Source organism: Biomphalaria glabrata, chromosome 14, assembly GCF_947242115.1.
Source record: "Biomphalaria glabrata chromosome 14, xgBioGlab47.1, whole genome shotgun sequence".
NCBI classification, from domain to species: Eukaryota; Metazoa; Mollusca; class Gastropoda; family Planorbidae; genus Biomphalaria; species Biomphalaria glabrata.
In genome coordinates this window covers 12,515,109-12,526,709 of record NC_074724.1, presented here as the reverse complement: position 1 = coordinate 12,526,709, position 11,601 = coordinate 12,515,109, and the positions used below count along the sequence as shown (strand labels likewise).

At 31.9% G+C, this 11,601-nt stretch overlaps 1 protein-coding gene and 1 long non-coding RNA gene across 2 annotated transcripts in view; one reads left to right on the top strand and one right to left on the bottom strand.

Moving 5' to 3' along the window:
- The first annotated feature begins 265 nt into the window (after window positions 1-265).
- Window positions 266-3,165, top strand: LOC129922891 (uncharacterized). The gene is made up of 2 exons (XR_008774850.1): window positions 266-1,177; window positions 1,520-3,165. It is a non-coding gene; the product is annotated as an uncharacterized LOC129922891 (long non-coding RNA).
- A 139-nt stretch (window positions 3,166-3,304) lies between these two features.
- LOC106061851 (uncharacterized) overlaps window positions 3,305-11,601 on the bottom strand; it is a 71,322-nt gene continuing 63,025 nt past the window's right edge. The window contains exons 28-31 of the mRNA XM_056011034.1: window positions 10,274-10,333; window positions 8,590-8,703; window positions 6,078-6,119; window positions 3,305-4,044 (exon numbers count right to left, since the gene is read on the bottom strand). Coding sequence (XP_055867009.1) covers window positions 4,037-4,044; window positions 6,078-6,119; window positions 8,590-8,703; window positions 10,274-10,333 — 224 coding nt within the window. The 3' untranslated portion in view covers window positions 3,305-4,036. The remainder of the gene's footprint in view (window positions 4,045-6,077; window positions 6,120-8,589; window positions 8,704-10,273; window positions 10,334-11,601) is intronic.

The window sequence follows — 11,601 nt, the reverse complement described above, 5'->3', positions numbered from 1 at the left end:
ATAATTTGGCAATAATGTTGTTTTTAAAATAAAGTACAACCTATTTTTTTTATTTTAAAAGAAAGACCGCTTTTGCACCCCTTTCCTTTTTTTGTAAGCACGTACGGTAATGTTTAAACATTGGTGCTGGCACTCAGCATTTAAACTACAAATAAATTAAAAATAGTGAGTACCGTCGGACACAAAAAAGCACTATATAAATATCATAATCAGAGGGAAAAAAAACAGTGTTTCTCAACCTTCGTCAAAAGAAAACAAAAAACAATCACGTTGGTGGCCTTTCTCTTGACAGCTAGGGGATCTGGGGTAGCGCTGTAAACACACACACACACACACATACGCGAGACGGAGATGCCAGACAAAAGACAAGAAGTCAGTGTAGGCCTAAATAAACTTGTTGAGATTTATAAGTCTGCTCCACGTTAGCCAATAAGGGAAATCGGTATGACTTAACAATGAGCATTACTTTTGACTTAATATTCAAATATCTACAAGCAAAAATTAAGAAAAGAAAATTGACGTAATGTGTACAAGGTTGGCTTACACAGTTGTACGCTAGAAGCTGACGTTTGAAATTAATACACATACAGTCATACACACATATAGAGTCTATATCTGCCTTGACATTTACAAAAAATAAGTTTGCAGTAGATATTTATAGTCTGAATTTGAATTTTCTTTGAACGAGGTGAAATCTTTATATTTGTATCAATTGTCTAAGTGTAGTTCTATAAGCGCTAAAATAATTAGAAATGTTAAACGCACGGAACACTACGTCACATGTCTTACTTAACTCTGGCAAATGGAAGCAACTTTGAAACAATAATCGCTATGTTTAGAAATTTGACTTGAGTTTTTGTCAGCAAATCAGTGAACCATTAAGAATTACAAATAATATTTCCATTTTTTTTTCTTGTTAGAATATGTATTGTCACAGTATTAATGTCAACCTACTTGCATAAGATTGGATATTCCCTATTACTGTCAGCCTTGTACAACAAAATCAGAAGTAAATACAGTTGTATAAAAGTAGAATGATTTTAGACATTTCAAATAATTTGACATTTCTAGTCATTGCTAAGTGTTTGATAAATCTCGAGAAAAATTACAATGCATTTAAAACAAATAATAAAAGAGTGGATACTTTCTATGGGGCCTTCATCTCAATACATTAAAGGTAGGCTTATGTATATTTTTTTCAAATTCATACAATTTATTTAGTATCAACCTACTACAATTTTTTTTCTTGAGACATTTGAGATAAATTTCCAAAACTTCAGATATAAACTTTAAAAAAAAAAGGAAAAAAAAGAAGTAAAAAAAGACAATATTATTGATTAATTTTATTGGTTAATTTTTTAATTGATTCTCTTTGTCAGGTAAAAGAAATAATCGTGCAAAATTTCAGCTTGATCCAAGATTGGTTCTCGGAGAAATAACGTTTACATACTTTTTACCAAACAGACTGAGTTGGTACAAGATTCATAAAAATATATTTAAATCTCATTCTATTTTTCAGCCTCTGCAACACAACCTTCAAGGTCGACTGTTGTTATTACATCATTCTCTGGACATACAGTCGTTCTGAAGAACAGGCCTGTCCCTCAACATCAACAACGTCGACAACACCAACAACGTCCACAACAACACAGATCAAAATAGATGCTATTTGTTTATATGTTATTCGAACAGTTTGCGGTGCTATTGTTTAAAATATTGGATCATTTTTGTGTGATCTAGAGTCTACGTAATGAAAATGTAAATAATAATTTATGATTGAAATATTTTCTCGCATAGTGTAAATAATCCTTTAGGCATAATAATCTCATTATCATTAAGGATATGTGATATGTTTCGTTTTTAGAAACACGACTACATAACTAAAAACTGTAAAATACTCTTTTAAAATATGAATATTGGACCATACAGTTTATTTTGGTCTTTAGTTAAGTTTAAAGCAATACTACATACAAGTTAAATTTCTAAAAGTTATATTTAAAAATAGAATCTAGATCTAAATGTTTTGGACTAATACTAAATTTAGTTAAATTGATAAGGCCATCGATCCTACCATTGTTTCGGTATGTGAATCCTATGATTTAAACTCTTTATTATCACATTAGGTTTCTATTTCTATTAGAAGTCTCTGTTTTAATAGAAAGTTCGTATTATTATGAATAGTCTCTAGCTTTGCGTAAAGTTTTGATGAAAAGTCTATAGTTTTATTTTTATGAAAATCGTCAATTATAATTTTGAAAGGTCACAACTGTTACTACTGTTATCCATTTAAAATGTCTCTCATGTTATTATTATTCTTGTAATTCAATGCCTCTGTTATTGGTATGAGTGTTCTGTATGATCTTTTACAATACTTCTATTCAAGTCAGAACTTCTTTGAACCTAAAAGGTGGGGCCTGAACCCATATCTAAAAAAAAAACGGCGCTAAAGATGTTTGTAGAAATTTAACAATTGATGTATATCGCTGAAAAAAAAAAAAAAGAATTACTAGCTCGATGGCAACATGGAGAAAACTATAGTTTGAATATTAGAATTGTTCAAAGTGAAAAAGAAATAAATTTAAGTTTAGCTAGTCAGCCGAAGTGTACCTATAACTGAGTTGTTTATTGAATTTAAAATTGATATGAGTTAATTGAAGGATTATCTTAGTTTACTTATATTTGTTATTTGTAAATCTATTAACGATTACATCTTGATTCTAGAACTAAATCTAAACTAGATCTTAAAAGTTTTAAATCAGAAATTTAGGTACATTAGATCACTAGATCTAGTAGTAGGCCTAGATGTTTATATAATAATAATAATTATACAATTTGGGTAGCGTCGTTTGTGCCTCGAGCTGACGGTGCCATAGTATGAGTTCAATAACCGCTTGGGCAAATTTTTTAGAAATTATTTTTTAAATATTTTATTTTATTTTCAGTTGTCAAATGGAGGAGGTATTTTTTTTTTTTAAATATATTTTTCTTAAAATGTTTTTTTTTTGTTTCTGTGAAGAATAAAAAGTATGAATGCGTTATAAATGTGTAAATCATAGATTCAAAATTGTTATATGTATACTACTGTTTCAAATGTTATGTTTCAAATTTTGACCTTAAGAAACGCACTTTAAGTGTTAAAAAGAAGTAAAGAATGTTGTGCATTTCTGTAATTTTTTAAACCAATTTATTAAACGTTATCTTCACGTCTTATACAATCTGTATTACACAATCACACCAAATATGATTTACAATTATTAACTACAAGCTTAACGCCAGTTATTTGTTCCCAAGTAAAATATTGCTGTATAAAACCTCGCCGCTCCGCTTAAAAACGTTAATACAAATAAATAATAATGAACCATTGATTTCAATCTAAATATGGATTACATTATTTTATATGCAATGCAGACAAAGCAAAAGAAATAATTTTCAGAATCTTCTTCTAGTGTCATCAATAAGGAAAAAAAAAGATGTAGCAGAGTTCAGTCTCTAAAATTCACATGCACGATTAGATTAACACATGGTGACGCGTAGACCTTCTTGTCTTATCTTTTGAAGGAACGTCTGTAATGTACAAGGTAAGATTATCACTTTAATCACCTTAAAGTTTAAAGAAAAAAAAACTATTAAAAATATCTCTCTGCAAGGCACAAAGCTAAAGGCGCATTTCTTATTCAATATGTTAAGACGAATTTATATGACAAATGACTTAGCAAATAAAGTATCTAAATGTACTTCAACGGCAATATTAAATCATTAGAAACATTTATATAGAGCTACCACCAAAACTATTGTAGACTCAATATGATTTGAAAATACAACACAAACAACGGTAAAAATATAGTCTATACTGTAAACATAAATATCATAAAGAATATGTAAGAAATCGATGCCGTTGTGTCAATGACGAAATATGAAATATACATGAAACACATCTAAATGTGTTTAACTTCAATCATGGTTTGTATAAAATGTCATTAATAAACCGAAAGTGTATCTCGATGCCTGAGCAATGTTTACGTTCTTGCCTGTCACTTCAGGAATCTGTGATCAACGAAAAGAGATTATAGAATATTGAAATTCCAAATGACATACTACACAATTCAACATATTTATATTGTTTGAAATGAATAATAACTTTAGTTTCATTTTATAATGATTTTGGTTTTATTAAAACCTATGACAACAAATGCAATAAAAAGCAAAATAATGCATTGGTAAATACTTTGTACATAAAAAAATGTCTAAAAATACTTTTTACAATTCATTCACAGTTCATGGGAACTAGAACCCCGACACGGCTCTCGAAAACGGATCAAATGATTTTCCCAGAAATTTGATAGAAGACGCACATCGTTGGGAAAAGAATTTACTAGCAGATTGGCCACAACGGGAAAGCTTTAGTGTAGTTTTGAAATATATAGACCATAATATATTATGAACATAAAATCTAGACCACGATCACATTCAAGGGGTAGGATTTTTGCTGTTGAGATAGGCATCAAAAGATTTGTTTGGATGGGAGCGTGTTTACTGTCGGCTAATGTCAGCCAGGTTTAATGCAAAATGATTGAAAATAACTGTCATCCAGTGCTATGCACCCACAAATACAGCAGTAGAAAAGAAAAGGAGTTCTTTAGCTCTACATTTTGTTCTAGAGCGAAGACTAAAACGGATATCATGCATTCAAGCTTATTATGGCTGATTTGAATTCTAAGCTAAGTACAAACAACACTGGTAAGGAGCTCTATGTGGAAAAACATGACAGGCTTCTTTTTCGCGGTTCTGTTCCCTGAAGGAAGGTCTTTGCGAGCCCTGAAGACCTTGTAATATGGCAATACATTTTTAGCTTAGCATAGTTAGCAGGTCATCGCTGCAGTAACCCTGTCTCTAATCCCTTGGTTTGTGATGCGGTCTTTGAATGTGATAACTAGCATCCTTCTGTAGCGTCTCGATTCCATTGCTAGGAACCTCCTCTCTAGCTCTGCAGTCAGCGTCCAAGACTCACAAGCATATAAAATGTGGCGATGACCTGAGAGCGCATCAGTCTGATTTAGGTGCCTAGGGCTAAGCCTTTGTCTTTCCATATTATTTTAAGCTTTAAAAGGGCTGCTGTGGACTGTGCAATTCGGGCTAGTAGTAAAGGTTTCGTTCCCTCATCTGAGACAATAACTCCAAGGTATTTGAAGTTGCTAACACTAGTTAGCTTTTCACCTCCAATACTGATGTACCTTTTAAAGCCATGTTGGCTATTGGTCATACTTAGTGGGTTTTTATTTATTTGTATGCCATATGCTGCGGAAGTCTTGTCAATGCGCATCACCAGGTCAGCTAGCTCTTCTTCTGTCCCTGCTAGGCCATCAATGTCATCTGCGAAGCGCAAGTTAGTAATTCTTCTTCCTCCAATGCTTAGAGTACCTCCATAGGCCTTACGAGCATCTTCCATTATCATTTCATTATTATATTACACAATATATATATATATATATATATATATATATATATATATAACTCCGCGCAGGGTGGAACATAGTCACGGATCTCAAAAACGACTCTAACGATCTTTCTATAAATTTAAGAGTTTATGTATATCACTCTAGGTCTAGATCTACAATCGATTTTGAAGGGACTATTGCGTTCGGATGTGGAGGTAGAGCGTTCAAAATGTTCATTGTCTTTTTATTTAATCTAACATTCTTTAGTTATTAAGAAAAAAAATCATTCTAGAAATTGTATAAAAGAGGTATTGTCTTTTTAAAAATACTATTTTTATGTTTTTCTTGTCTAGTATTAATAGTAAATCGTTGTATAATGGTTCATTTTTATGAAAAAACTGTTTGCATATCTACTAATTAAATGATTCGCATTCAAATAAAAGAAAAAAGTAGCCGTTGAATCAGAACTTTGAAAGGTCTAATCTAAAATATCTTGATGTCGGATTTTCTGTGGATCAAACGGGACAGACGGGCGACATTCAGATCACACAAAACTAATAGTGGCTATTTCCCATTCTTAGGCAGCTAAAAAAGACAACAATCAATGGGCCTGTAGTCATAAAATGTACAACAAAAAAATACCTTTTTTACTTTCAACCAACATCGTTTCTCTATCCGGATCACCTGTTGGAAAAATAAATTAATACATAGACAGCATGAGTCATTTCAAAATAATAAAGCATTGTTAAATGGCTATTGAAATAAAAAGAATTGAGATATTAAAACATTTGGCGAATTTAGCTCCTGACGGACAATTATAGAAGGTTAACTCATCAACATTCTTTAAGCTTTCATTAGTTCAAATAAGAAGAGGATCTTGTAAAACAGAAACATCTCGAGAAGAAAAAGACTACAAGATAATACTTCTGATTTGGTGTGAATTGCGTATAGCAGTGATGCTTAACCTTATTCGGCAGGCGGCCATTTTTATTTCCGACACTCGTGTGGCGGGCCACATCAACAACAAAAGAAAGGAAACAGACAATAGGCCAAAGTAATGTAAAAAGTAACCCTTTCAGACCTTGCGGTCTAATAAGGAAGATGATGTAAAGGTCATCTGTATCTGTGGCCCATGGTTAACGAGGGTGTCATGTGGCCAGCACAACGAACAACAGTTACTTTTCCCTCGTTAGATCTGGGTGGACTAAATGGCGCCTCAAAGATCTTGAAAGTAAAAATCCTAGTCCCTACAAGAATTCAAACTCGGAAATATCCAGTCCAAAGGCCAAGCGCTTTGCACTCAGTCGGCGTGCCTCAAGTTTATCCAAAAACCAACTTTATATCCGGCTGCATATACAACATCAGTGAATCTAGAATTATAGATTTCCGTGAGGCGATTACGTACCATGGATTTCTCACGATTCAGTTCTGATAAGGTTTGTCCTCACAAATAAGTGCTTATAGTTATTGTCATAATCCTAAACGCTTTTTTTTTTTTTTTAAAGATTTTTAGAAACGTTTCTGCAAGCAACACGGAGTACAAATCAATTGTCTGCACCACTTGCCAATTTGTCAATCGGGAATATCTAGCTTTGTAAGTCAATCAGTTCCAGTTGCAGCTTTGTCTAGGCACTTGACACATTGGCCCATAAGCGTAGTATTGGTCTCGAAACGACAATATGAACACGATAATCGTCATATGGTGTAGACCAGCGGTTCTCAACCTTTTCAGTTCCACGACCCCTTTCTACAAATGTCCACTGCGGCGACCCCCAGCCGTAAAATCATGTTTTCGCTAATGTTATAAAATCGTAACCATAATGTAAATATCTGATAGAATTACCAAAGCTGTATCTTTAATCACCGAACTATAAATATTCCTGTTTATAACTAATTAAAAATAACTGAGATTGTAATTTTATGATAAGCATTTATTTACTTTTATATCGTGATCAACATATTTATGTTTTTAATTATCTGGTAATTGTAAACAGAGCGTTTCGTCACACCGTTTGATGGATCGTATTTTTAACTGTTACAAATAAATGCTTATGCTGTGACAATCACAAAGTTTGGAATGATTATAGATGATTATGATTCAGTTTTTCGCATCATCTATTCTCGAATGACAATTATATAAAAAAAAATAGTAGCTACCAAAGACAAATTTTGTACAATGTCGAATTTTTTTAGACAAATTTTTTTTTCCCGATGGTCTTAGGCGACTCTTGGAAAATTGTGATTCGACCCACAGGTTGAGAACCCCTGGTCAAGACTGAACACATTGCCACATAGATTTTGTTGGTGTATAATTCAATGAAATCTCACAGGCTCGGTTTCATTTTATACTCGACATCTCTTCTAATAACTCTTGCCGTCAACCATACTCGTGGCACCATCAGTAGTCACTCACACAAATTTCTCCCAAGAAAAAGAATGATATCTTATAAGGTTGAACCTTCTTTGACATGACTTCGAAAGTGGTGGTTACATGCCTGCACATCATAGCTACTAACTTTTCTGATTTTAAAAACTTCAAATTTTTTTTTTACCGCAAGTTAATATCAAGATCAACATCGTCAGCGGCAATTGAAAACATTTCGTTTTGAAGGGGGATATCTATCATCGCTAGCTAACAATTAAGGTGTAATCTAGCAATCGCGTCTCAAAACAAGAATGTCGCATTATTTATTTCTGTGTTTGGTTTCATAAAGCTGTTTAATATTATGTTCTTTAAAAACAACAACTCCTTCTTTATAAATTAAATATGCTGGCTTATCATCGGTACTTATCCATTGATCCTAACGTAGGAAAATATTTTTTTTTTCAAACTTTCTTTTGAGGGGGGGGGGGTTAAAGAGGGAAGGGGATTTTCTACACTTTGTGCCGACGTTTCGGCGGGTAGAGTATAGTTACGCCACGCCGGATGTGGCCCACGGGCAGTATTTTCGGCATCACTGGTGTATAGGATGGATAGACTAAAAAAAACCTAAGATATATCTAGTTATAGTTTGAACACAAATATTTTTTTGCCTGCTCTGGAAGGTAAAGATGGCTAAAAGTGTTTGCTGTAGTACTGAAATGTATGAAAATAATTAAATACTGAAATGGCTTTTTAGGCTGTTTAGACTGAATGCATCATTCAAATACTTACATTTGTTGGAATCTACATCGCTCTCCTGTATTGTAAAGAGATTTTGTAGTTTTTCATTTTCTAGTTCTACGGAAACAACCGAACAATTGATAACTTTCATATTCACTCTTTTATCTAAACAATGAAAACAAACAAGAAATCAACAACAACAGTTGAATGCAAGACAATTGACAACAATATTAATGTATGAAATACAAATACAAAATTAACTCGTTTAAAATATCTCGTTAATCATTTTACGTGTATCTATCTATCTATCTATCTATCTATCTATCTATCTATCTATCTATCTATCTATCTCTATCTATCTATCTATCTATCTATCTATCTATCTATCTATCTATCTATCTATCTCTATCTATCTATCTATCTATCTATCTATCTATCTATCTATCTATCTATCTATCTATCTATCTATCTATCTCTATCTATCTGTCTGTCTGTCTATCTATCTATCTATCTATCTATCTATCTCTATCTATCTATCTATCTATCTATCTATCTATCTATCTATCTATCTATCTATCTATCTATCTATCTATCTATCTATCTATATCTATCTATCTATCTATCTATCTATCTCTCTCTCTCTCTCTATCTATCTATCTATCTATCTATCTATCTCTATCTATCTATCTATCTATCTATCTATCTATCTATCTATCTATCTATCTATCTATCTATCTATCTATCTATCTATCTTTCTCTATCTATCTATCTATCTATCTCTATCTATCTATCTATCTATCTATCTATCTATCTATCTATCTATCTATCTATCTATCTATCTATCTATCTATCTATCTATCTATCTATCTGTCTGTCTGTCTATCTATCTTTCTGTCTTTCTATGTATGTATGTATTTAATGAATGTAATGTTATGTATGTATGTATGTAATTGTGAATGTATGTGACTATGTATGTATGTATGTATGAATGTATGCATGTATGTATGTATGTATGTATGTATGTATGTATGTATGTATGTATGTCTGTATGTATGTATGTATGTATGTATGTATGTATGTATGTATGTATGTATGTATGTATGTATGTATGTATGTATGCATGGATGCATGTATGTATGTATGTATGTATGTATTTACTATGTATGTATGTATGTATGTATGTATGTATGTATGTATGTATGTATGTATGTATGTATGTATGTATGTATGAATGAATGTATGTATGTATGAATGTATGTATGCTTAACGGAAACAATGAAACGTTAACAGCACGTCTCAGACAAGCCCCATTGGAGGAAGATGGGGATCCGGAATATAAAAATCATATGGTATAAATCTACTAGACTTTATGCTTTTAGAGCTAGTCTGAGAAGACGGTATGCGATATGATTCTAAACATTAATTTATTAAACTCTTGAGGAAATTGGTTATACATGCGGATATACCCAAAGACGTATTGTCTATACAAGAAAAAGATTTTCTAGATCTTTAGCTAAATTTAAATTTATTTATAATTGGAATAATTATTACGGTCAAACAAGAATTTTCCCAGTGTCGCCAATAAGCTAGTAATTCTTTTTCCAACGATACGCATCAACTGTCAAAGTTCTAAGAGTTCCAGGGGGGGGGGATTTAATTTCGGGGGGGGGGATTTGAACTCCGCCCCCCCCCCCAGGCTACGCCCATGAGCTGCAATGAAACAAAGGTTACTTACAATTCCACGGAAGTGATTCTGATGGAGGTTGACTCATTTTGAATATATAAGCAGGTTGAGCTAAAAATTTTAAATAATAAATCATGTAAACAAAGTAAATTTTAAATCTAATATTTAAAATTGGTACAAAGTAGGCCTATTTATTTTCAAAATCTCTCTCCATGTTTCTCTTTTATTTTCGTACTTTTAAAAAAAATAAAATTTTCAATCTTTCGTCCACACAGATCTTCATATCGCTTTCTTTTCTTTTTCTATATTAACTATAAAAAGATCTATATAGCTTGGATCTTAAAGTCAAAATAAAAAACAATAAATTCATTTTTAGCGGCCCTCGCAAAGGGGAAAAGACGCTATTAGTTCTGTGTGGCCTGTCTGCCAGTCTGTCCGTCTGTCCGTCCCGATTAGATAGCAGAAAGTAGAAGAGAAAATGGAAATCGGACATCATGATATTTTAGATCATTCAAAGTTCTGATGCAACGGCTACTTTTTTCTTTTCCGAAAGTGAACCATCTAATTTTTTAAATTATCTATGCAAGCAGATTTTTCAAAACAATACACCTCTTTTCAATGAAAAACTTCAGGGGAGGTAAGTCTTTTAAAAAGATCACAGACATCTTCATTAATAAATCAAGCTTCATTAATAGATGCACGCATTGGTACAAAAAAATTTGCATCTAAGGTCACAACGGAAAAAGTATCAATGGATCATTATAAAATAGATTTTCCATTTATTAACTAACTCATGGAATATAATACTGATTCAAATGTTATTTTAGAAAACAATTTTCATACGAACTTCGTTTTAGTTGAAAGTTTAAAAAAACGAAGTACTTTTATAGCGCGTAGTTTTGACAAATCCTCATTATAGGGGCCTACACTTGACAGTCTAAATAAAACTAAATAGAGCTCAGATCTAGACATATTTATAATATATATATATATATATATATATATATATATATATATATATATATATATATATATATATATTAAAAATGTATTAATAATTTGAATACAATTTTAATTATTAAGGCAATAACTTATCTTCTGACAGCTTAGGGGTGCAGATTTATTTTTTATGTAAACAGTTGTATCACATTATGAAATGAATTGGATACGAACAGCATAGTAGGCCTATACCTTTACCAGGTCACAAAAGGCCTACTAATTTTAAGATTAAACGTGTAAATTCTTACAAGTTCTAGTCTAGATATAATAGATTCTATATCATTATTTTATATCTAGATCTAGACTTAGATCTATGACTAGACTTAGATCTTGAATCTAGATTTAGATCTAAAACTAGTTCTAGATCTAACTAGACCTAT